Source organism: Apteryx rowi, unplaced genomic scaffold (genome assembly GCF_003343035.1).
Source record: "Apteryx rowi isolate R43461 unplaced genomic scaffold, aptRow1 scaffold_1014, whole genome shotgun sequence".
NCBI classification, from domain to species: domain Eukaryota; kingdom Metazoa; phylum Chordata; class Aves; order Apterygiformes; family Apterygidae; genus Apteryx; species Apteryx rowi.
The window spans coordinates 14482-41643 of record NW_020447214.1 but is presented as its reverse complement, the minus strand read 5'-3'; the positions used below and the strand labels follow the sequence as shown (position 1 = coordinate 41643).

General features: G+C 47.0%; 1 protein-coding gene across 3 annotated transcripts in view; it reads right to left on the bottom strand.

Moving 5' to 3' along the window:
- Positions 1-11667: 11667 nt before the first annotated feature.
- GFOD2 (glucose-fructose oxidoreductase domain containing 2) overlaps positions 11668-27162 on the bottom strand; it is an 18982-nt gene continuing 3487 nt past the window's right edge. Inside the window, exons 1-3 of one of the 3 annotated variants that reach the window (XM_026064334.1) lie at positions 26437-26631; positions 21260-21603; positions 11668-13960 (exon numbers count right to left, since the gene is read on the bottom strand). In XM_026064334.1, coding sequence (XP_025920119.1) covers positions 13062-13960; positions 21260-21518 — 1158 coding nt within the window. In that variant the 5' untranslated portion in view covers positions 21519-21603; positions 26437-26631 and the 3' untranslated portion in view covers positions 11668-13061. Of the gene's footprint in view, positions 13961-15545; positions 15577-21259; positions 21604-26436; positions 26632-27162 lie in introns of those variants that run through there. The other 2 variants (XM_026064340.1, XM_026064349.1) reach the window with 2 other exon arrangements.

The following is a 27162-nucleotide window of genomic DNA, read 5'->3' as shown; positions in this document are numbered from 1 at the left end:
GGCCAGCGCGGCGGCTCGGCTGTGCCTGCGGGGGGGTCGAGGCGGCGGGGGAGAGCGGCCGCGGCGGGGGGCTTGGGGGCGCGAGTGCCCCGGCCGGGCCCCGCCGGCCCCCTCCCCTCCCCGCTGGGCCCTGCAGCTCGCTCGCGCCGCCCGAGGCTCCGCGGCTTCTTGGCTGAGGGAGTTTTGGGTTGCCCCGTTGGGTGGCTCGGAGGCAGGCCCGGGACCCTGCTCCAGCCCGAGGCACAAGGTGGGAAGCGGGATCGGCCGGATCCCAGGGCAGGGAACGTCCGCTTGGGAAAAGCCAGGCAGGTGTTGCGCAAACGCGCTCCGCGCTGCAGCAAACAGCGAGCGAGACGAGTGTCGAGGCGCGTCGGGCATCTCCCCCTCGGGCAGGCTGGCAAAGTCACCTCGGCGGTGCCGTGCAGCAGCACCCGCTGCCCCGTCGGGCTGCGTATCTCTAATCGAGTGATTTGCCCTGCAAAAAGTCACTAACAGACCAGTCTTCCCCTGCCTGGAGAAGCCTCAGCCTAGACAGGACTGAACAAACTGCGATAACAACTAATTCCGGCTGAAATGTTTTCTCTGGTAGCGCAGGCCTGGCTTTCAAGTCTTCCTAAGCAAAAGATAAGAAGGAAGTGGGATGAGGACTGCCGCTTCCATCAGGAGCAAGCTGCCAGACTGGCTCAGTCGCTCCTCCAGCCGCTCCGGCAGGGATGCGCTTTCGCAGCAGGGCGAAACCCATCTCAAACGCCGCCGCTGTCGGAAAGGAGCTGACGAGGGCAGGACGAAAGCAAAGCGCTGAGAACATGACCGGCGTCCAAGCAGAGCGGGAACGGGCAGGCAGGAAAAACTCCCTGCCCTTGGCTGCGGGGAGGACCAGCGGGCTCGTGATACGCTCGTAACCCTTCCGCAAGGGCCTGGTTTTCCATGGCCAGGGTGTCACCTCCGCACGTTGAGCACCCCACCCAGGGACCTGGGAAAACCATCCTCCACTTTCCAGCACTCAAGGAGCTAGTTTTCCCTGCTTTTGATATTTTTATCAAAGGGACAAAAGGGAGATCAGCAGTAGATAAGCAGGCAACTAACTGATTCCTAAACTGTACCAAAAGCAGTGTGCTTATTTTCCTCTAGAAGATACCTTGTAGGCCAGCCAGCTGCTTTTCCCCTCCCATGTTCACCGATTACCCTAATAAATCACCCTGAGTAGGAAAACACCCTGCAGAAAACTCTTCCTTAAAGTCTCTTGTACAGTTTCCGCTGCGCTCTAGCATTTAGACCCCAATGTGGGAATGTAGTGCCTTAGGTTAGGGTGATCACTCAGCTCAGACACATCTAGACAGAGCTGATGGCTTAGATTTCTCTGCGCCTTTGTAATTACAAATCGCCTCCACTTTATCACTCCCTTTTTAACTGGATGTAGTTCTCAGACATGGTAATCTATGCAGAACAGCCTTGTTTCAGGCCTTCATGACAACCCTTCTTTCAAAGATTTATCTCCCCATTTTTTCAGGGCCTCCATGCCCTGCTGACTCCACTGAATTTTGACATGCACCTTAAATTAAAAGGAGGAACGAACTTGCTTTAAACAGTGCTGTAACGCCTCTTGCTCCCATAGCATGTGCTCATATGCTTTCTAGCACCCAAAAAGCAAAAAAAAAAAAAAAAAAAAAGTTGCAAGCAAAGCAAAAAAATGAACACCTGCAGGTGTGGGAATGGATTCCCCCATATCCAAATTTCAATTCATAATTTGGTGCATGTCTTGGAAGAAAATTCAGAACATTCTGAAAATTCTAGGAACAGAACTAGGTTTGAGACATATTTTGATGGAGTATTTTATTATTTCTCCTTTCTGTGATTTTCTTTCCAATTCCAGCAGCTGAACTTTTATTTTCCAGGATAAATCTGTCTTTTCACTCTCAACCTTATTTGGTGAGGTGGAGGAGGCAGAGAGCATGCTCTTCATCAAGCTGAGAGGCCACCATTCGCTTGGTGAATGGAGAAGACTTCCTTGGCATGGTCAAACCAGTGTTCCTTTGGTGATGCTAGAAGTGACAGAGAGGCCACAAGAGGTTCAGCAACACAACGGTAGCAGAATGACCACACTAACCACATTCAGCTGCTTCAGAAGACCATGACGTGTGTGGATGTGCTTGGTCATAATCCTGCTAACATATTCAGATTCAATAAAATCCTGTGGCATGGAGCGAAGCAAAAGCAGCACGTGGGAGCAAAGGTGAGGTGAGGAATGGTCACAGGGATAACGCAGGGGCTGGTCCTTCCTCCCCGCAGCTGTAAAACGTGCTCACCTTGTTCTGTAATGTCTCGTTCCTGGTGGTTGCATTGCTGGCCCCAGGCAAGCTGCTGGCGGGTGCCTGAGGAGCCCAGCCCTGCCACAGGGCACACAGCAAGCCCTGCCTGCCCTCCTGCCTCCCCTTAAAGCTTCAGGGTGCAAAAGTCAAATGAAATCTCTGCATTTTCCCACCAAAGTCTTGCTGCGGCCATGAAGGATGGGACTTGGTGATGGTCGCTATAGGACCCGCAGCAGCATTTGTGGGAAGAGACCACCAGGGTCCCTCGTCCCCCTTGGAGCAGGGCCAACACCAGCACCGGGTAGGGGCATTCGTGTCCTGCTGAGCCCTGACGGAGCCCCCACCTTCTGGTGACCAGTCCCAGGGCTGCACCCCCCCCTCCCTGGGATGGAGTGGTCCCAGGGCCCCCCTGAGCCTCCCAACCCATAATTTGGGGGCACTGCCTCTCCTTGCACTGTTTGGCACCACCCAGAAGAGTTTGGCTCCATCCTCCTTGAACCTTCCCTGGGCGATCGCCCTGGGGCCTCCTCTCGGTCAGCCTCACAGGGCCCAGCTCCACCACCTACCCTCCTAGACCATGTCCCCCAGCACCGGCCATCTGGGAGCATCTGCTGGTCCCTCTCCAGTTTCTCCACATCCTTTTTCAGGCGGGGAGCCCAAAACTGGATGCGGTTTTGCTGGTGCATCCCCACAGCGCCGTGCAGGGGGTTACCGGCCGCCCTCGAGGCATTCTGGAATTTCGCTTTCCAACTGAAGCCATTTGAAACCAAACCCCAAAGCCAACCCCCAGGGCATGAGAGAGGCTCAAAAGAGAGCTGTGGGGAGGACAGGTTTGAAGTGACACAGCTCATCCGTTATTGCGGCTTGAACACTTGCAACCGGCTTTTGCAGCTCTGTGCCTCTGGGCCCCAGCCATCGCCTGTGCCAAATCTACATGTGCTGGCTGCCTTCCAGGTAGGCGTCTGTTTATAAGGAGATTTAGTGGCTGGAAAGGGAAGCTGGACTGTGCAGGGACCAGCAGTAAGATGCTCTTTTCACTGTTGAGGGTAATTAGTGCCTGAAGCTGCTCGGAGTTGTAGTCAGCCAGTGGAAATGCTTAAATCATGTTTGGATGTCTCTAGAAAAGGCGAGACAGGAATTCGGGACAGTCTCCTGAATGAAGGAGGCTAGATGAGAAAGCTATAGTGGGTCTTTATTATATATTAAATCCGTGGGAAACTAGGTACTGAGCTGTTTTGTTGGATCTGATCCCTGGGTCTGTGCTGGTCCCCAGCTGTGTCCCCATCCTCAGAGCCCCCAGGATACCAGTGTTACAGGTGTCCCCTCCTTGCTTCATAGTCTCTTCCAGTCCCTGCTCACCATTCTCCAGGCCATCTCGGTTCCTTTTCCCCTCCCAAGGGTTACATTGAGGGTCACTTGCCTCCGACAGATCTGTTTTTTCCATAAAAAGCAGGGCAGAGACACAGCTACTCAAATTCATCTGTCATAGGCTAAGCTAGCTGCTGCATCCATGTGATGTGCCAGTGGTCCTCCCCTTTTTCCCTGTGGAAGGGGAGGCAATGCCAAGGCTTAGGTCAGACCCTGGAAGCTGATGGTTGACCTGAAAGAGGTACAACAAAGAGGTGCAAGGTGTGTTGGGGGGGATTGGGATCTTTTGGCAGTTCAGGGTGGAGTGGGGAGGGATAGAGATATGGGTCTGCTGTGGGGAAGTGGGTCAGTTACAGATTGAGTGAACCAACAGCATGAAGGAGAAGGAGGGCTAATGGCTGAGCACGAGACGTGGCTCCAGCCTCAGTGCTGGCTTCAATGCAGCTCATGGAGGTATTGCTCCAGGAAGAGCTCAGCCTGCTCAAACCCACCACCCTGACCCTGAGGCTGTGAAGAGGGCAGTGCATCTCGGCAGCTCCGTACAGAGAAACAGCCCGTGCTGAGGATCCCATGTCCATGCAGAGGGGGTTTGCCTTGGCCTGGCTCCAACCTGGCTGGGCAAAGGATTGCACTTTGGGATGAAGTCCTGAGCCAAACCAAACTTTCATGTAGACGTTGGTCTGTGACCCAGAGTGTCTGCCACGTGGACGTTTGTGTTGGAACTTCTGCCATGGTGAGAAGTCCCAGGGAGAAGAAGCCCAGAGGGAAGGCCCTACCTCGGCACATCCTCTCCCAGCTGTCAGCAGCCCTGGAAAACCCAAACATCAAAGCTTTGGAGGTGAAGAGAGATTTCGTGTTTGACATGGGTATTATGATGAACCCAAAGAGAAGTCTTCTTGCCCTGGTGCCACAAATCAGAGCATTTGCCCCAGTGTGAACCTTGCGAGAGAATGGGGGGCCCCTGATGTGCCCCAGAATTTGGGGAGGAGAAAGTCACAGAGAAAGTGTCTTTCTGCAAAGGATGAATATCCCTGGGGCAGCGACTGCTCCCCAGAAACAAAAAGTACCATGTTACTGTTAAGTCTTTCTCAAGCCAGGAAGAGATGATCCCAAATATTTATCTGTGATTTTCCAGTTAAACTGCATGAAATGGCAGCCAAATAATTTCCAGCCAACACTTTGTCCAGTTGGTTAACAGTTTTCTGCCATGGTAGCACACTCAACTGGTCTCCCCAGCCACTGCATGGGGCCTCGCAATGGCACCACAGGCGATGCCTCCTTCTGTTGCTGGAGGTGCAGGGTTGCAGCTGAGAGCCCAAGGAAGGGGAGTCCTTATTCCCATATTGAAATACGGAGGCCTTGTGAGCCACACGGACACTGCCATTCTCACCCGCCATAGAAAACCACTGCAGGAACATGGGCTTGCTCCCGTCTGTGGTCTAGCTGGGTCCATCGCCAAGACCTTGTGGCCACAATGGGTGTAAAACCATAAATCCAGATGGTTCTTAACCACTGGCAAAGGGTTCCAGCCACAGTGACAGGATCAGCAAAGACCATGCCAGGGTCTGAGAAGAGAGGGTGCTGGGCTGGGCAGCCTGGGAGCGTTATTTGTTAATGATGTCTTCCCACATCCTGCCGCAGTGGGATGAGGATGGGCGAGGTGTTGTTGTTCATGCTGAGCTGTATGAGGAGGAGATGCAGAAGAACAAAGAGCTCTTTCCGGAGCTGAAGGACCTCAGATCTGTCTCAGCACTGCAGGTCTGGCTGCTAGCCTACGGCTTCCAACCCAAGGAAGCAAAGTAAGTCACCACATCTCCTTCGTGAGCCAACATTGTGTTGCAATGAAACTAGGACTCACTGCACTGGGAACAGCCACCAGCAAGGCCTGGATCTGCCCTGGGTGCACTTGCATTGTGTGAGGGTGAAACAAGGTCAGGAGGAAGGGGATGAGTGTAGCCCTGAAGATATTACCATCAAAGATTTGCAGCTTAGTGCCAGGACATCTTTCTGCTTTGGTTTTTATTTTGTGCTGTTGAGATTTAAGGACCTCAGTTTGTAGTAATTTTAAGAGTTGCTTAGAGCTCAAAAGAGCGGATAGACCAGAGATAAGTGCATAAAGGGAGAAGCCCAAGGGGATGTGGGGTCAACAGTAAAAAGGGAACCAAAGTCTAGCTGACCAAGTCCGAGGTCAAGCCAGCAAGGCAAGGGGAGGAGCAGCAAGGTGCATGAATAGCATGGGCATGGCGGCAACATAGCTCAGGCAAGGACCAAGGGTGAGGGCTGAGCTTAAATGCAGCTCCTGAGCCAGGGGCCAGAGGCCCTGCCAAGATGTCTCACACCTTAGTTTTTTCCCCACAGCCTGATGCCAGGTTACAGCTGCACCAGCTCAGAGCTGGCCTTGAGCCCAGGCAGCCTGTTTCGGTCCTGCAGGGTCGATTCGCAAATACTCGTCTTCCAGCACACTGATTTCCAGAAGCCGCCTCCCAAAGCTGAAGAGACAGATGCCCTCAGAGGCAATCCTGGCCTCTCTGCCACACATCAGAAGAAAAGGAAGAGAGGGAAAAAGATGGGCAGCCTGTTCTCTCCTACAGCCAGCTCTGGAAGGGCTGGCCTGAATGTGCTGGGTGAGCAAAGAGCGGTGGCTGCAGCCACATCGGCTGGCCTGGCAGGGCATGGTGTCTGCAAGGGCTGGCATCTGTTTTAATTATTTTAACTGAGTCATCTCAGGAATGATGCCAGCCTCAGGGCTTAGTCCACAGCACGACAGAGTGGCCCACAGCCCTGCTGCTGCTCCCAAATCTGGCGGTGTTCCTGTGGGTTGGGTGATGACCACGGTTCTGCTACTGGTGAGTTTTCAGCTGGGCACCACAATGCCAGAACAGGCTCACCAGAGCTCTTCCCTCCAGCTGGTATTTTGTCTCTGGGCTATGGCCGCATATTCCACTTTCGTCCCACCAGGCAGCCTCAGCTAGAGGGCATCTGCCTCCCCCTTCAACTTGTACCTCTCGGAAAAAAAAAAACAAAAAAAACCAGCCACCAACTAAGCCAGGTTTTGCTTACAAACCTCTTCTTTCCTTAAGTCACCGCCTTGTCATGCCCCAAGAGCTTCCCTGTCCTCTAGGGATGCAGAGGTTGGATCCAGAGAAGATGCTACCCTTGGGCCACTGAGGAACATCATCCCTTAGGAGCAGCTTTTCTCCCAATGGGATGCTGCAGCCCAGCTTGAGTTGGCCATGGCTGCTCTTTGAGGGGGCAGATAAAGCAATGGGTGCTCTGCCCCAGACTCCTGTCCTAGCCTGGGATAATATTCCCCCCCCTGCTTCCTCCCAGGCCTGTTGCAGCCTGTGAGATAGAGTGAAGCCCTGGCAGGGAAGGGGTTATCAATCAGTGATGCGCTCTTCTTGTACCTATGCTAGGACAACGGCCGCGTCTGCGACCCTTATACCAGTACATCAACTTGGACAGCCTGGAGCCGAGCTACCCATCAGAGGAGGAATGTGAAGCAGCAGGGCAGGCTGAGCTGGACTGGGTCGCTGGAGCCCCAGGGAGGGCAACTACTCTAGAGCTGGAGGGTGAGCTCCAAGGAGGTAAAAGCAAACATGTTGAGTAATTTGAAGTCTGTTTGGGTTACCATCTTGGGTGCCTGCTCCTTGCAGCAGACAATGCATGTCTGAGCTTGCTGGAGAGGAGCCTTCCCCGAAGCCCACACACCTTCCTGGATTCACATCTAGAGTCTTCTAGAAACGGTGGAGAGGAGTAAACACTACGGGCATGGTTAATTCCATCTTAAGGTGGATGATGGTCTCTGCTGGAAGCTGGCATGCTCAGTCCCTGCCAGAACTCCTGCCCCACACTCATGCACATCTCGCCCATCCCTGCTGCCTCCATTGTGTGCACCTCTCACACCACCTTCATCTTCCTCCTCCCAATCAATAAGGGTAAAATGCAATAATAATGGTAAAAGCAAGCAAAGGTTGCTCTAACAAAATGAATCATTTCTGAGCTTTTAGCTACAGATCCATTTTCTATCTTTGAAATGTTACTCTCAATTCTTGGTCACAGGTAGTTGAAAAGAGACTTTTTTTAAAGTTTGCTTGTTGTTTTTTTTTAACCTGGGATGATTCCCTGGTCAGACAAGCAGCTCAACCTCTGACCTGCTGTACCAGCCCTGGTGAGGGGTGGCAAGCAGCATGCAGGCAGGAAGGAGCAGGGTTAGACCAGGATTGCCCTGACAGCCCTAGTTCAGCAAGGCCTGGCTGATTATCATCCTGCTTTGTTGCCCTTTGGGGTAATCTGGAGTCAGAGGTAAGTGACAGTTTCCATCTGGAATATAAAACACTCTTGACACCATATCAGGCTACAAATGCATCACATACTGAGTGCAGTGCAAGGCATCAGTTACACATAAACTCTTTTAAAGCATCACGACTGAAGGAGTACCTGTTTCCAACAGAGATCGCAAATAACATTGCCCTGTGGGGTGGATAGCTGCAAAGACATGTCTGCAAAGACATGCCAAAAAAATGTCTCTACATTGCCCTCCTGGTCATCCTCAGCTTCAGGGCAAAGACAGAGCGACCCCCCACAGGTCACAGACTGAAAGTGTGTCACTGCAAAATTAGGGGTCATTGCCTCCCTCCCAGTGCACAGCTCCTACCTGGCAATTTTTGTCAGTACAAGTGGGATCCATCAGCTCCTTCTCCACAAGCACGTGCTGCTAGGTGGCACTACCAAACAGCTGGAGAGCTTCCATGGAAGCAGCAGAAAGCACCAGGATGGCGTATATTATCAAAACAGGCTTCCCCTTTTTGTTGATCTGCAGCATTTGACCCCAAGAGCCATCTGCCCATAGCAAACTAGCTGATCTGAGGACTGGAAATTCATTCCACTGTCAGTGGGATGAAGCTTAGCAGCCTCTCTCATGCACACCCATGCAGTGCAGGCGCAGGGCTAGACACTGAGGACCCCATGCGAGTCCACATGCGGAACCAAGTCAGGAGAGGGAGTGAGCTGCCAGCAGGTCACAGAGATAGACAGGGAGAGGGGGAATGGCTGAGAAGGACTGGGAACCAGGAAGGATCCCAGCTTCCCTGTGTTCTCCGGAAGCTGGTCTCATCCTGCCAGTGACCAAAGAGAGACCTGCCAGTCCTCATAGCTCGTCTCCCTAGAAATGAAGGCTTTGCTCCTCGCTGTGCTGCTCTTGGGGGCTTCCCTAAGGCGCAAACCAGCAGGGTCTGAATTGAGCTGTCATTCAAACACCGAATGCAATGTGGCCGCTCGACTCCTCCTGACCTCAGCTAAGCCACCGCCTTTTAGACTCAACAGCAGCTAGGCTCTGCAGTCCTGCCGCTCTCGAGTGCTTGTGACTGGCTATAAATGAGGAAAACGGAGGGAGAAGAGCTGGTGCAATTCAGACCATCTGTTTTATCAGAAAGGACAGCAAGCCTTTAGCCCCTGTGGTTACCTGACATGGTAGAACATCACCTGGACTTGCAGCACTTACAGCTCACTGCTGTTTTCGCTCTGCTGCTGGCAGTGGCTCTCCAGCAGATCCACCTTTCTGGCAGGTTTTGTCACCTTATCCTGCTTCTTCAGCCCTAGCTTCTATCTTTTAGAGAAGCTACTTAGTCAGATGTCTCTGGTTCACCATTTGCAGCAGCTCTTTCACTAGGTTTTCTCTTGTCGCTCTTCAGTAGCCCAACTAAACAGATTAGGACCTCTCCCACCAGCACAGCACCATTCAGTTGAGTCTATAGTCTCCAGGGTCAATAATTTTCAACACGTGGTGGGACAAAGCCACGGCCAGCCTGAGCTAGTGTTGTTGACAGTAATGCCCCAAACAAGAGGTTGGGCTGGACACCCAGAGGTCCCATCTCCCTGCCACTGCTGGCATCCTGCTGGGGCAAATACTGGGTTTTACTCAGTTTCGGAGGAGGGGGCTTGGCAGTTGATGCACTCACTTCTCTTGCAGGTACCTGGGCCAGCAGCACTCCAGAAATCCCAGTCCCAGCAGTGGATGACAAATCCACCCAGGTTGATGTCGAGAAGATGCTCAGTGTGTGCACAACTCACCTCGTGCCACCTCTCTCACCTCAGTATAAATAGTCACGCAGCTCTGTGTGTCCTATTTGGCCACTACAGCCTAACCTGCAGGGTTGTGATCACAGCATTGCTCATACAAACCTGTTTCCCCCCCCCCCCGTTTGTTTTAAAACAAAGCAGAGAATATGATTTGCCTGAAAAAAAGCATTTTTTCTTTATAAAACTGCATGTTGCTCAGCCTTAGGATCCGCAGGCTATCATTCCTTTTGTTATTTATGAATCGTTCCTTTATTTATTTATGAAATGCAGGGAGCCTGGGAACCAGCTGTGTGCCACACTGCAAGATCACCCTGCGCAGGGCAGATTGGAAGGGATGCTACAGTGCTGCCGGTCAATGGGGCAGACCGTAGAGTGCACCCCCTTCCCAAACACTTCCCACTGATTTTTAAAAACTAAACCCATGCACTAGAACATGCACTGTCCAGAAACATAGTGTATCATTGCAATGGGCTTAACATGAGCCTGGAACAACATTTAGCACAAATTGCTGCTTAAATCAGACTCTTAGGACCCAACTGAAGAAATGAGATACACTTCCACAGCAGTGGTCCAGGTATTTCTTGGGGGAGATGGTATGAATCGTGGCTCACCCTGGCCCACTAAGGCTTCTTGTGCAGGAGTTAGCTCTGAGAGCAGTGCCGACTAGCAGGCATTTCCACTACTTCTCTGTTAGATGAACATGGGGGAGCTTGACTCCATGATGAGGATCCACCTGTGTGTTCCTTTGGGCACCATCCCAATACACTGTCACCCTAAGTCAGACAGCTGGATACCGTAACCAGCCTATGAGAAGCCCTTTGCTCCTCTCCCTGCACTTCTGCAGTCAGGGCTCCTGCTCACCCAGGGGTCTTGGCATCCTCCTTCTTCTGCTGGGATCATTTGGGTCTACCTGGACCTGTTTTGTGCTCCTCTCTTCTCCTCTAGCAGAAGGAGTTTTACTTTAAGATTTTCTGCTCAATGTAAACGTATGACTTGGTGGCAGAAGATAAGTTTCTCCATTCAAGGAGGGCAGCTTCAAAAAAGGTATAAAACCAGCCTGAAATAAGCCAAAGCTATGCTCTCTGAGTGAAGGTAGCGATTATTCCAGGTAAGCTCAGGAGACATTAACTTACCCATTTTATGTAGCACATAGACATCAGAGATAGTAGATGCTCAGAGTTATGGCAGAAACAGTCCACTATCAGTAAAGAAAGGCTTGCGGAAATGCAGATCTCTCGCTGGTCCAGCTGATACAGTTGGGAATAGTGAATAAACTTCAACTATTCACTTTCTTTATCCAACCTACAGCAAAGATGAGATTGCTCAGAGCACAGGACCAGCCACAATCCTACCCTCTAAAGCAGCATGTCAGTAGACTTGTTGCTGACAGAGTTGAAAGTAAAGAGAGTTACCTGAATTAAGAACTAAGCAAAGAAACCAGTCCCATCAGTCCGACAGGGATTTTGCTTCTTCCAGCAATTTTTGCATTGAGGTAGACGGAAAATAGAGATCATTAATCACAAAGGTTGATAGGAAGGAAACAACAAAGAGGTGGGAAATAGATTTCACGTGACATTCTTTCCATTGGTGATACATGGGTGACCAGTAGCTTTTCTTGGGTACTGCAAAAGTATCTCCTTGTTTTTCACACCCACCTACCCAGGTAGAAACAAAAGAGCATGGAAAGAAGTAATGACTTAGCAGGCAATTAACCCCAAACATGAGAAGTTGCAATGAACAGCTATAAACAAACAGAATCTTCTTTGCTGCCATAAAACATCTGCTACAACAGGGAGTGCTGTGCTAGCAACAAATGTGATCAGGAGACCATCACTATTAATTAGGCTGCTTTCAGCTGGTCCAAATCAAACACACAAACAAATAGCTGCATAAAGAATGCCCTCAACAAACACAACTTTTTATTTCTGTAGAAAACAAGTCAGATACTCTTCAGGAAGGACCAGCTTACGAAAAAGCTGTTTGCATGTTAATGTACATAAATATACAGGGTTACAATTTAGTGGGAAATACATTTAAAAAACTTTCAAGTACACAAAATAAACATAGTAAAATTGGATTATCCTTTCCGAACAACCACTTTAAGAGAGAAACATTTCTCAAACGGAATGAGCTTCCACTCATGATGTGCCAGATATCTCCACTGGATATGCACTGTAAGAGGGCACGAGGATGGACAGGACCAGAAGGTAAATATCCAGTGTTTGAGATTAAGAACAAACTTACCAGGACAGTTCAGTCCCTCTTCTCTTTAGCTCTCAGGATTTGCGTAGTGTGACGATTCCCCAGCCAGCCCGTAAGAGCTGCGAGAGGTAGGAAAATACCCCCTTCCTTCCACCTTCAGATTTCTAGAAGGTTAATGTTTTACAGCTTCATTAACAACGACCTTGTGGAAAATCCTGCGCCCCACCTGTGACACCGTGAGGCCATTATTAACAGTCACAGAAATGAGAAAATAGCAACACAGTCTTGGCATTTAGGCTGCCAGGCAGTAAACACAACTGATGGACGCGGCACCCATAGAAAAAAGCTGCTGGATGCAATCAGCCTCCTGAGTAGAAGGAATAATGTCTGCAGCTACGGAAAAAGAGCACAAATCATCACAGACTTCCAGAACAGTTTCCTCGTGACTGTTGAGACACTCAACAGCGAATTCATAGCATCATTTAAAAAAAATAGCAGATTACATGAATTTGAAAGACTTTTGCCATGTACAGGAAGCCAAAGACTGATCCTTATTTTACCAACTATATTTTGTTCCTTCTACTCTTTGTACTCCAGGAGTTTAGAGACCTGTTACATCACCACACTTTTTTCTTTTATAAAATTTTACAAACTGAGGAGTAAAACTAAGTCAATCCCCAAGAGAGAAGGCAAAGGCACCTGAACAGTAGATGCTCCCTGATCCTGCTCTACTTGCTTTTTTGTTAAAACTGTTAAAATAAGCGACCTGTGCATTTGGGATTGCGTCCCATTTCCAAGCCATGCAATGGCAGAGATCCCACGCTTCACTTCAGCTACTGCAAGTGCAAAGGGCAATTCAAGTTTTCTTAACAGTCTTCAAAACAAAAATTAAACATTTGGAAAAACGGAAACATTTAAAACTCTTCAAACAATTCGAAATCAGAACAGTTTCTATCAGAACATGACATATTTTACACACATTAAAAAAAAAAACCAAGAGATTCAGCATATTAAATAAGAATCTACATATCTTAAAAACAGAGAGATTTTTACAATTGCAGCCGGAAATGTTAATTGTCCCATCTTCCAAGACAGGACTGTTCATAAGTTATTTCTTTGCAGTGCCTCACACAGATTTTGGTTGGCATCTGGTTCCTCAGTCATCACTTCCACAGCTTCCCACTCCCCTGACCTGCTGGATTTCTTGATGGCCTCTACTACACTTTGCATGTACAGGCCATCTTCAAAAGAGGCTGCCATAGAAACAGGTTTATGATCCCATGTCCGACGATCTTCCTGGTCTTGGAAAGACTGTCGCAATGCTTGCACCATGTACACCATTCCTTTTAGGTAGAGCAGTGGGATGTCTTTAAATCCTTTTTCCAAAAGGCCTTTGTTGACAGTCAGAGAATCTGTAAACAGTAGTTCTTCCTGGAGCGCCGTGTTCTTCTGCCCATACAAGTCCGTCCCACGAGCTATAAGGCGACCGGCGGATCCAACAACCATGACTTCATGAATGAACGATCCAGGCATGTTAAAGTTGAGAGTCACAGTGCAACAGACACCCTCACTCATTAGCATCTGAAAAAAGCAGAAGTCATCGCTAGTGACGTGACGGATCCCACTTATAGCTGTGTTCTGCTTCACAAAAGTCTTGAGCAAACCGTGCACTTTCTCCGCTTTCCTGCTGGTGAGATGAGTTAAGAGGTCGATAATGTACGTTCCCATCGTATGCAGGCCACCTCCTCCCATTAACTCATCGCAGATCCAGTTGTACTTGTGGCTGAGCAGGCTTCCGCCGTAAACTCGCACGTCACAGATCATCACATTGCCCACGTAGTGTTCTTCTATCAGCTGCTTCATCTTCACAAAGGCGGGCAAGAAACGGAGAACGTTGCCAACGATGCTCATCAGCTTGGGATAATACCTGGCAGCTGTAACCATTCTGAAGGCATCCACAGAGGTAGCAGCTTTCTCACAGATCACGTTCTTCCCTATTCCTGCAGTATAAAAAAAAGAAATAATAAGGCACGCATGGAAGACAAACATGCTCAGACGCCCCAAAGGTGGCCATGAAGCAATGTTTTCTAAGAGTCAGGCTTTCCTGGTGCAATTTCAAAGGCAAAGGTCTAGGAATTAAAATAAGAACATCAACTGCGCAGCAAGACTCAAAGCTGCTTCCAAGATGTTTTGGTTGCAGAGCCAACAAACTCCCACAGAGAAAGGCTCCGAAGAAGGAGAGGGTTTTTAGACAGTGACAAGATATTACAGTGATGGCCATTTGGTGGGGCAGCTCAGTTGTTCCATTTTAATTCTGCTCTTTCAACTTAAGGGTAGCAGGTAGCAAGGCATTTCATTTAGAAGCATGTTCCAAAAATGAAACAGTCCCACTAAAATAAATCTGATATACTCTGGGCTTCCCAAATCAAAAAGAAATCCTTAAGACTCAGCGACTGCTTTAAACTCTGCATAGGGGGACACCAACTACCACCACCCTTTAGTTTCTCTGCTTTCCCTCTAGTAGGGTGCTCATTCAGATCTCCCCAACTGCCTTTTTTTTCCTTTTAAAAGAATACTGCATTTCAGGAAATCTCCCTCTTGCAGGCAAATTCGGGTGAAATTGGATCACAATGCCATGAGTTATTAGGTGGGACAGGAATAGGCAGATGGTCAAACAGCATCAAAGCAAGACACAAATGCTTAAACAGCCAGAGAAGGAAAATCATCATGGGAATCTGTGCTCTGCAGAGAGAAGGTGACTGAAGGGGAGATTTGATTATGACTTTGTATTTTACTATCACTATGAATGTATTATTTTAATAAATTAATAGAAATGGGAGATACAAGATACTTAAGGGCCTGTATAGAGAGAGAACACAAGAATTAGAAATAATGTTTTTGGTAAGTGGATTGCTTCAACACAATTGCTAATCGAAAAGCAAGACATTTTGGTCTGTATATATAGGACAATTGTATCGGTGGGAATGACTTCTGCTTGTATAGTTAGACAGCAAAGGTGACTATATGAGATGTATAGATGAGAACCGCATTTGCAAGCTGACCCACTTGAGGTCTTATTGCTAGCAATGCGCCTTCATCTCCCTCCCAGCCTGAACCAACGTGGGCAATCAATAAATTCATTCTTTTACTTCTAAGCTGAAATAAAGCGATACAAAACAGCATCTCAGGGCAAGCTTCAACCAAAATCCCACATCCCATGCTCTGCTGGGATTCCTTCTCCCTTCCTCATCCTCACCTTTTTCTTCCTTCCTTCTTCTCTAGTTTTACTTTTCCATATATGCCTATTCTGATAAAATACTTGCAAGCATTTTTCAATATAATATCCAGAAACACATCTGAAGTCTCCAGACATTAACTGGTGATGTCAGACTTGAAGGTCAGCCTCTTCATGCTACATTTTCTGCCCAAGAGTTACAGGAAACACAGCATACGGCAGCAAGCACCTCTCTCAAAGCTACTCCTAACACAGAAGTGGACGGCGCTCCTTTCTCAGAACCGCCTTGGTTTTTTTAACGATTCCCCAACGTAAAGATAGCAGCATGATCATTTAAATCAGGCTCTTACATAATATGGGAAGCTGAATCCCACACTGCAGTTCCTGCATCGAACGCTCCACCTCCTGGCTGGACCGAGGAAACCTTTCGGTAAGCCATCCGAACGGTCTAGCTGCTGGTGAGCAGAATAAAGTGAAAACGGAGCTCTTGTGACAAATCTCTAGGCCCAGCTCAGCCAGGGAACAGGTACAGCTAAAGCCACCTCTAAGCATATACTTCTAATGGCTAAAATCAAAATCCAGTCAGGAGAATGACTACAACGTTGTCATTGCCAGCAATGGTTTGAGTACAAACGGTTCTTATCCAAAGAGCACAAAAATAATAAACCTCAGGTTTTGTTAATTCTTAGCGGTCTTTTCCAAAGAAATCCCCTAAATAAACATACATCGAAAGAAGCTTTGATGAACAAAGGGTCAGGTCAAACTCCCTGGGGTCTCCAGGAGCTCGGGTGTGCTCCCCCACTATCTTGCTGCCTGCCAGATATTCCTGGTTACCCACTGGTAACACGTTCAGGGACCGTTTCTGACCATTTCCAGGCAGCTCAGCTGCCTGTGGGACCACAGTACAAGATGAAGCTTTTGCCACAGGTTGTCCTAAGAGCGCGTCTCAGCACCTCCTCTGTGCATACCTCGAAGTGCATCTCCCCCATCTAGCTGACGGAGCATATTAGCTTCTACGGACAATTGCTCCACCGAAGCCCTCCGAGGAAGCTAGGGAGAGATTTAATCTCACTCCCCCAAACTTATCTTATTTTCTCCTTATTCAAGAAATAGGCTGTCCGTTCTACATCATAAAAGCCAGTGCCCTTTTGCTTCCTGGGAGATGCAAGTTTCTCTGTTAGCCCACACTGCAGTTAACAACTCGGAGCCTCCACAGACCCTCTACGTTTTGGTGATGATTCCTTGGAAAGTGTTTTGCACTCTCAGTGTTACGTTCTTTATCAGTGAATGTGAAACGACATTAATCATCTTAGTATGAAGGTACGTGGCTCTTCGCTAGCTCTTGGGCTGATAACAACCGCAATTAACCCTGAATGGGCTTGAGGTGACTTGGTCTTAACGTCCTTCCCAAAGCAGTGTTGAGGTCTGCCCTGGAGAGGGTGTAAGGAAAGGCATTAGGTGGCTGCGTGCCTTTCTACCGGTATTTGGGTTAGAAGCGGAAAAAGCAAAAAGTGATTTTTTTTTTTTTTTAAACTTGCTCTCTTTACCATTTTATATCTCCAACCATTTCTGATGGCTTTGCCAACAGAAACAGGCTCTGGCACCAGTGAGATTCCACTACGTGAGCAGAGGAAGGACATGCTGATGTGACCGGAGTGCAAAACCTGATTACACACCCCCAGCAAAAACATCCAGCTCCCTTGACCTGTAGCAGTTTGGCTCTGCCACCTGCAATGGGGTGACTGTCCCTTCTGTAGGGTGCAGGATCTAAGGAGCAGCTAAACCCTATTTCATCAAGGTCTTTTCATGATGATGCTTTTGGAGACGTCTAAGACGCAGGAAGAGCATACCCAGACGTTAAAGTGGTCCTGTGTAACCTTAGCATTTAATGAAACTGAGGAGGGTAGCTCAGTTCACCGTTTCTTTTGGGGACTAGGGCCACCAGCCTTGCAGAGTCGGTCAGTCTCTCACTCTTCTTGTCAGGCTAGGTCATCCTCTTTTCTCCCTTCCCCCCTTCTTAAGGGAGACTCCAGCAGAGGAAAAAATGTCTTTTGAAGACCTGGCTTGAACATGGTTCCAAGCCAGACAGAGGGATGAGCTTACAAATTGGGGTTAAGGCCAAAAAAAAAATTAATCATCATCCAGTAAAACCCAGAACCTACATCTAGTGCTAGTAAGTTATGCACGCTTGGGTCTGTCCTCTGGTACTAAGACTGACCGGCATAGAAGAGCCATACCCATACCACAAACGTACCTTACTCTCCAGAGCAGGATGCCTGCATCCAAAGTGCTAACTAGGAACAGGGTTTAGCCCAAATTGGCTCCTAAATTGTGCCTGGAGGTTGCTTGGGGGTCTGACAGCTGGCACTGACCAAAACCGCTCCACCAGGGACCACTCCAACTATTCCACAGTCCAGACTGCGTCCAGGCTTGAGCAGGTGGAAGCTGAATGGGAAGTACGTATCGAATGCCTGTAGGACCACCTGAGATGAAAGAGGGTCCTTGAAACACCTTCTGTATTTCTACCAGAAGGCTTAATAAAAGCTTGAACACTCATTATTCCTTACCAAAGCAATCGGATCAGACTCTGAACAGACTGCTCCTCTCTTCCTGATACAGCAGAAATCACCTTTTCAAAATATATTTCCAAGTAGATACACTCTTTAGAACGTTTATTACTAGCTCCATGTGCAGGAGAAAACTATTCTTATTTATGGCTGTTTAATTGGCTGTTGCAGTAGGAGGGAGAGGAAAGAAAAAAAACTGACTCCATACCCAGGATTCCTTAAACAAGCTATCCACTCCCATATTCAGAAGTAAAACCCCACGCTAGATTCCAGGAATTTTCAAACTGATTCCTGACTCAGGAAATAAGCTAAACACTTAAAAAGACATCCTTCACCTCTTATTCATTTAATATACCCAAACCATCGTTTCGGTCAGTGAAATAGCTGATTCAGAGTGTGTTTACACCCTATGGAAGCAATCAAAAAGTAACAGATGAACCGAGGCTTTTTGGATGGCAGAATAAACTAAATCTTTTTTTTTTTTTTTAATCCTATGTGAATATGTCCATTCCATTGAACTGAAGCGCCACAACTTTATTCACCTGCTTTTGAATAATGGAAGATATCTGAGGTTAAACCTAGGAAGATGCAAAACTGGCCATTACTAAAGCATACTAGACTACTGCTTTGCCCATCGTAAGAATTTGGGAGGGACAGAGGAGTCTTCATAAAATAACCAGCTTAGTTTCAGACTCGCTTGCTTTGGAAGCCTCCCAGTGGATGACAGCTCATTCCAAAACGCTCTCTTTCATTTCATTTCTTGTTTGCCTAAGTCTTGAAAAGACCTCCGTGCTATTTGTTACAGAGACGGGAAGCACAGTATGCAAAGCGCGTTCACAACACGCTTGTCCGTCCTGTTTCAGGACAGGAAAGCTGCATTTGTCAGAATGCAAAGCAGCGATACAGCCCTTGCTGATTCTCTCCGTCATAATTAACAGGTACGTGCTATAATCCGCAGTGACTCTACAAAATCAGGTGTCCAAACAGTGTATTTTGCAAAGATTTCTTATTCTTAAACTATGTAATCAACCCATGAAGTTCAAAACATACTAAGTAAAAGGCTTCCTCTGTAGCCATTCCACAAACTACCCATTTAAAGGCTGGGCTCTGTATGGGCAACAGTGTTACCATTTACGTCCTGAAGAAATTTTTATCTGAGGATTTCTAATGTTTTGTCTCCTTAAACTCGGCTTCCTATACATATTGTTATACTTTACATTCCACTCCGGCCCGTCACTCAGCTCTGAGTTCATTTAACACAGAGGTGAAAGCATTTTAACTGCGGGACATGAACCCCAAATTAAATTTAGTTCCTCCGAGATCAAAAGCAGCACAAATTTTAGAACAGCTCCTTGCTTTACCTGCTGTTGAGATAAACCATGAGATTACACTGTCTTAATTTGAATTATTCTCTAGGCTTTGATCTGTTTTGTCTGGTTCGTGAATTCAATCTAGTGTTATTACTTTGCCCCTGTCACGCCAGGATTTTACCTCTGCTTGTTTCTGGGTGTCAATCAGTGAGAAATTAAACGCAAATAAACAGAACACCCTGGAAACAGCAGGCCTCTCCTTTTTGCCAGTAATAAAATGTAAGCACATGATATGACACACCATTGCACCACATCTGATCTTCCCTAAATCCCTGTCTCTCAGCTGGTAAAACATCAGTCTAGGATCGTATACAATCCCCAGCCACGAATCTTCTAATCCCAAATATCACTATTTCAATGTGAATCTGCCCAAAAGACGTACTTCATGTCTTTGACCCTATTCTGATTTTGCGTTGCTCCAAAACGCTGAATCATAACCAGCTATCCAACACTGCGCTTAAAACATGTCACGACATATTTGGTAGCAGGTATATAAATGCCCTTTCGACAAATCTAGAAAGCTGAAAGACAGGAGCAGCCTCATACTGGGTTCGAGAGAGCTGCACCAGTTTTCAGAGGGGAACATTTCAGGGAATATAGAAATAAGTGAAGAATCAACTGTCCTTTGCTACTTCATCCATCGATTTGCCTAGCAGTTTCGACTTCCCATTAAAGCATTAATACCTATCTCGCAGTCGAGCATACATACCACCTCTGGGCTTCTGCGCCAGTTTTGATTCCCTTGCCTCCTCTGGGTAATGCCATCTGATGGGTTCCCAGATTTTGCAGAAAGAACCCAAATTCATCTTTTAGTTACTAATTCAGAGAAGGTTCAAATCTCCCTTTTAGCTCACTTCACACTTGACCATCAAAAGCGATGAGAGCTAGTGAAATGCTTATTACCTAACAAGTGTTTAAAAGAATTTTCAATATTTAAGAGATTGACTTACGGTTCAAATATTGAAAAAACAGAACTTCTTAGACTTAAAGAAGTCTAACAATGTAAACAAAAATCAAACAAATTAACAACGTAAAAGATGATAAAGCCTGTGCATTTCTCTGTGCATGTCTAAGTGGCATTTCAAAAGGTTTGTGCGAGGAGTTATTTACTTCCCAAACAAATTACTGTAGAGCAAAGAGGTTAAGAACAACAAACCACCCCGGCTCACACGGTTTAACGTATTTCTCCCTCCTAGAATTAATTCAAGTGCATCTACTGGAAACATAATGAAAATATCACACTTGTCATTTGCAGAATTACATACGAAGTCACACCAGCGCTGTACTATGCAAGAAGAGCATTAACACTACAAAATCACGCACTGGAAAATTAAGAAACGTCAGGATGCCCACGCAGTTGGCTCCTACCTTCCTGCCCGACCAGTTCAGTACAGCGTCCCTCCTCTCGGAGACACTTTGACCCAGACTTCCTCGTTGGATCCCTCCTGCCATCCCACAGGGACCAACACCTGTCCCTTCCCCAACATCTGGGCCCTCCATTTCAGCTGAAAGGATTCCTCGAGCACATCTGCACTCAGGACCTCACCAGCCTGCTGCAGATGGACGCCGCCGAGCTGCGGCCAGGCTAACAGCATACTTGCTGAAGGCAGTGTCTTCCGAGAATTTAAGTCCTCGCTCATAAGACTATCGAGTAGATGCGAACATTTTCTTCCAAGACTTGTAACTTTCAAATGTTGTTTTATTTGTGGGGAAAATAAGCAGCGCAGCTGAACAATCCTCCCCTTCAGCTCCAAAGCAAATTTCAGGTTCCTATTCCAGAGCACAGGGAGATTTGTAATGAAGTAAGCAAGATTTTTTTTTTTAAATGGGCATAACCCCCCCCCCTTCTCTGAATTAGCTCAGCCATTTTTATTACAATCTCCCTACCATAAATTCAGTCTGAAAAGGACACAGGCCTATAAATAGTGTTATAACCATAAATAGTATTTTTACAAGAAATTCTGGGTAACCTTCCTTGCAGATGGCTTTGCCAATTCCGAACAAAACAGCCTTTAGCGCTGCATGGGCGCATTGGCACAACTAGAATAGTACTGCGATAAGAGGCTCAAACTGCAATCTGCCAATAAGCTACGGATATTGGGGCCGACTCCAAAGACAAAAAGGTACCTAGAGCTTTCACAGCAATTTGCCGAGTTAGCGGTGGAGGGATATTGATGCAAACCAAATCTACGTCCTGGTGCAGCAAGACGTCATCAGTCCGACTCGTGTAGAAGGAGATGTTCATTTCCTCCGCCAGCTGTTTTGCTTCCTCTTCAGTCTTCCCCCAAAGCGCTTCGATGGAGAAGCCTTCCGCTCTCAGCAAGGGGACCAGTACCCGGGCAGTGCTGCCAGTTCCAAAAACGCCCACTCCAGGAAGCATTTTCATTCTGCATTCATTCAAGCATCAGGGTCTATATGTAGGCCTTCGATAAAATGCTAAACTCCTCAGCTTTCCGTTTTGACCGCAGTTCCTAAAACACAAAAAGTTACAAGCGAGTATCAACAGAGGGCACGTTTTGACATCGAATGCATCAAGTCCGAATGCTACCTATTATCATTCACGTGGCACGCAAAAATATTCAAAGATCCTCACAAAGAAAAAAAGAAAAAGAGAAAAGCAAAGCAAAAAAAAAACCTTGCAATTCTTGGAGAAATAATATTAAGGGTAAGGGTCCTATTGCAGAGGACAGGAAGAGCGATAAGAAAGCAGTTTGACTAAGTCATGAGTTTCTCCCAAGCTTCAAAACACAGGAAGCTTGTACAGAAATACGTACGAGCATGCCAGGACAAGTCAGAAAAGTCAAGGCACAAACTGGAACTGAGAGGAGACATCGAGGGGACAGGACATACAGTTTAATCGCATCAGCAGTAAGAGCAGCGCTGCTGAAGTTGGGATAATGTCAGTCTCTAAATAAGATAAAGGTTTGCGAGATGAGGTAATACCTTTTATTAGGGCAACTGATACAGCTGGAAAAAATAGGCAGGCTTTTGAGCACATGAGCCTTTTTTCCAAACTAAACACACAAGTTGAAAACAACTATTTTGAGTTTAGCAATTACGCCAAACAGTTAAGACACTCCAGAGAAAGCCTAGGAAATATGTTCTGTGGGGAAAGCTGGGATTCCCTGAACTTGTTTAGCCTGGAGAGGAGGAAGCTAAAAGGAGACATAATGTCACTGTTAAAACACACAGAAGGCTGCTTCGAAAAGGAAAAGGATATTCTTCTATCTGTGTCCATTGCGGGTACTTAAGGTTTTCCTCAACTCTGAACCAGTTAAAAATATCTCCTTCTCCCCATGATATTTAGTCTCTGGGAATGCAGGTTCTTGCACACAGTTATTATATTTCCTATATACAAACATTTGGTTTAGCCAAACTTAAAAAAAAAAAAAAACACAAACATATTTCCTGATAAATTAATCCCTTCAGATCCTTACTTGCATGCCTGTCTTAAAATTGCCTCTGGCCACAGCTTCCTTTAGTGTTTAAAGCTCTGCCTTCCAAGAGACACACCAGAAGTCTGTGCAGTCTGTGATGCCACTGCAACCTATGATTTGGTTTTTGTTGTTGCGTGCTTTTTTTCGCATTTCTATCTACTACGCCCACTTTTGATCGTCTTTCTCATGTTTAGAAAACTTTTTTTTTAAACAAAAAAGAAAAAAGGTCATTCAGAATCAGGTTTCCTTAGAAGTCTATAATGAAAAGGCATCACCATGTTGCAAACAGAACTGCTACCAGTATCAGAAAAAATCCCCGCAAGCCATCCTACAGGCAACAAGAGACAATCTATTTTTGACAGAGACAGAACAAAGCACAGTTACAACATCTCCCCGTCCTAAAACGCTCACACTGAAGTTACAACGTGTGAAAGCAAATCCTGACACACTAAGTACTAGCATATAAGCCAAAGTACCCACAGGGCAAATGTTTTATATGCTATTAGCGTTTCATTAGCTTGGGGGCGTTGCCTGTACAAGTACGTACACTGACCAGCATAACAATAATTATAATACTGACTGAACGTCTACGTATTTTTATGATATAAACACTGAACTAGAAAATAGAAGCATCAGCATTTGTGATTATTTATTTTGCAATATACATACAAATATTTATGGATGCTATAAAATGTTAGGAAACATTCACCGAATTAATTCTACACTTTTTTTTTCCTTGTTCTGTGGGACATTAGGTTTGCAGTGATACACTTGTCTTTCCTTATAAACGTGAACAAAGTTCATTTGCATTTAGAGTTTACTCCTCTTTCTTCAACACTTAGTGGAACACTCAAATAAGGATGGTATCAAAATGAAATGTTTCTTTTTCTACAGAAGAAGATAGCTTACTGGCAGGAAAGACAGTTTATATTCACGATTGTTTTCTGTAAACCAAATGAACAAAAATACCTTCCATCCAGTTGTCAGGCTTTAAGTATAAATCTTAAAGTCGCCACACATGTATTTGGCAGTTTACAGCTGGAATAAGAAGAAGTGCCTGCGGTAAAAAGAATTCTTCTTTTTGAACACACACAAACTAAACATATTGGAATACAGGCAGAGCAAGTACATGTCTGCCTGCAAAAGATTGCACAGACACGCTCAAAAACATCGAAACTACACAACACACAACAAAAGTTTAGAAAAGGGTGAATGGCTTGAAACTGCTAAGAGCACACTGTAGTACTTAACATATATAATACGAGACTCTTGCCTTTCAAGGAAGCTGATTTCCATAACATTTATTCATTTTAAGGGTTTTCTTTTTTTCAGTTTCTTGTCCAACTGCCTCTTAAAAGTCCCAGTCGCATAGCATTCACTGTAAACTCACCTACTCCCAAAAAATAGCGTGCAGCTGCTTCAGCATCCCCAACAGCTATTGGCCCAGAGCCACAAGAAGTAGCATTTTACTTCCACGGAGACCCACCGTCGATCGCATAACGCCTTAAGGACACCACCAACTCACCGCCAAGCGCCCCAACGGAAGTCCAGAACCATCGCGAACCGGCAAGCCCAATCTCAGCCACGAGTCCCAGCGACTCAACCCCGCTCTCGGCAACCGAAGATGCGGCTCGCGCCCCCAGCAGGGTTTGAGAGCCCCCCCAAATAATGCAGCTGGTTGGTTCCGCAGAGAGAAAAGTGTCACCGGCCAGAGGGCATGTCCCTCTTCCCTGCCTTGAGGGCTCCCTGTAGCCTCTTGCTCCCTCTCTAGTCTTTACCAAGTGGAAAGTCAGAGTGGGATCAGTGTGGATGTTGAAGGGCAATGAAAATAAAGTATTATACAGGATAAGTCACAGAGTATACGCGATGCGGATAGAATTAGGATGAACACTAAGAGAGCCGCAACAGAGATTCTGCAAAAGCTTTGGAAACGGGGTACCAATACGTACCCCGTGCAGCACACACACTAGCGAACTACATCACAGAGCCTGTACCTGGGGCATTCCTGGGGCATTCCTGCCCGGGACACCCCCGGGAAGCAACCTGAAAAAGCAGCGTATCAAAACGAGCTCCCCGTTGAGAAAAGAGGAATCTGCAATTAAGAGATTTCTTCCTAAGAAACGACAGAGAGACCAAAAGAACATCACTGTGTCACTGCAAAAATCCTTGGTGCACCTTCCTGTTGAACACTGTGTGCGTTTCTGATCCTTCTCATCTAAGGAAAAAAAAGAAGAAAGTAGAACTGGAAAAGTCTCTGACAAAGGCAATCAAAAGCACACATCTTCCATATAACGAACACCTAACCAAGCAAAGACTCCTCAGCACGGCAGAGATTACCAAGGGGGATACTACGGAGGTAAGAGTCACGAGTGGCACAGACAGCAGGGAGAAAGACCGATTTTTCCACCATCTCCTCCGTTACAAAAACCAGTGCAGAGCTAATAGAAAGCAGGATCAAAACAATCTGAAGAAAGTGGTTCTTGCCACAAGACTTTCAGAAGCCGTGAAATGCCTTGCCACGGGATATTGTGGATGCTAACAGTTTACATGGATCCAAAGGGAGAACAGACAAGTTTAAGGAACCCACCGAGGGTTACTAACCAGCAGAAGTCGTATCTAGCTCAACAAGCAGCTGAGCTGAAAACACCTGGAAGTTGAGCAAGTGCAGAGAGAGAGAGCGGAAAAGGGGCATCGGTGTATGTTTGCGTTGTTCTTACACTCTTCTTCGGGCTTGTGCTATCAGAGATGGGCTAGTACGTCTTTGCACGGTCTTATCACCCTGTTTGAGGTAGGAAAATGAAATTGTCTCCTTTTGCAGATACATTGATCTGCAAACATGACTTGGAACAGCCGCCAGCACACGCTGACTGAAGGCCTGGAAGACGATACCACTTGGAGCCATTTCTGTAAGCGTCTCGTTGAAATTTGGGTATCTAGAGTCACATAAGCATATGCTGCCAAGTGTCCCCAAGAAGTCAAACAGCTCCCTTCTTTGGCTGTAGGATGGGACTCCAAATGCATGGCAACATCGAGCAGAACAGAAACAGTCCTGAGAAAGAAAGGCCTGAACCTGAGGAGACAAGCACCAACTTCTGTGCCCTCCAAACATCAACGTAGAAAGAGGTGCAATTTCTACACAGTTACTCTGGGACCCAGCAAGTCTAAAACCTTAAAACAAGACTGACCAAATTAGTCACACAAATAGACGAACAGCCTTTTATAAGCCAGTCTTAAGAAAAGAATAATTCCTATATGTTGACATCTCTCATGAGCAAACACTGGAACGAACACTTTTGTGAGGATGCTCCCTACCATGGAGCACCAGAAGGCAGGACTTTTATCTGGAAGTGAAAATTGGATTGAAACCATTATCCTGCAGGTCGAGCGATACAAATCAATTTTCCTTTTAGAGAGGCAAAATCATCGATGCCTGCAGCATCATTCTGAACTTGCATTTTCAAACAGAGGCACTTAAAGCTCTTAAATCTAATCTTGTCTCTAGCTGCCTTTCCTTTTTGTAACCACAAAACGTTTCTATTCTTTGATGGATTTCACAATGTGTTTGAAGTCGCATCCTACAGTCACAGGAAGGAGTTGTTTGACTTTTTGGGATACATAGCAATAAACGCATGACTCAATACAATGAAAAAAACATGATTATTCCTACAGAATTTGATAATGATTCAATCTCGTGTTGAAGCAGTCAGAGTTTAAGAGGCAGAAATCTCAAAAACTCAGGGCTACAATAGCCTGAAACAGTTTGTGGATAATTACAGGTGGCCAAATAGAGTGAAAAACACAGTCTGTGTTCAAAAAGATGCCAGTTAGCGTAACACTGGCTCTGCAGAAGGAAAGAGCAATTCTTACTTCTCTAACTCAGCCTTAAAGATTCCATTTTGGTTCCAAGGAAAGAGATGTTGAGGTACTCGGTGCAGGAGCATACCAACAACTAGGGCACGTTTTTATTCAGCCAGATGCTGCTGCCTTCTTTGCAAGGAAGGTGAGGACAAGTAACAAGGCCTGTGCAAGTCATAAAGGCTCGCGACTGGTCGCGACATCCCCATGGATCTTAAGGACGCGTAAGAACCTTTGACAAAATCCACGCAGGAACCGAGCCAATTTTCACCCTAAGGCAGAGGTCTTTCACAAGTGACATTAAGGCACCGCCGAGACGGAAAGCCTGTAAAAACAGATGCTGCCTCCAAACCGTCAGCATTGCGAGGATCCCAGCAGAGGCGTCGGGGATGCCGGTGGAGGCTGCGAGCACGACTTGCCAACAGGGTTCCTGCAGGAACAGAGCCGGAGGCATCTCGCCGGTGCCCCCCGAGACCAGCTGCGTTCCCTCAAGGAGGCCAACGCCGCTTCTCTACCCAGCTCAGCGCAAGCGGACGGGGTGACAGCCCACGGAGTGGCAAGCCTCGAGTGCTCCTGCCACCCCTCCGCACACGGCGGGTGCGATGCTCCGTCCTCCCAGAGCGGGATGTGCAGCCCGGGCTGGAAAGGCCCCGTTCCCGGCACCCGCGGCTCCCCCCGAGGTCCCCCGGGGCCAAGCGCGGCGGGCAGGGCCGGGCCGGGCCGGGCCAGGGGCGGCGG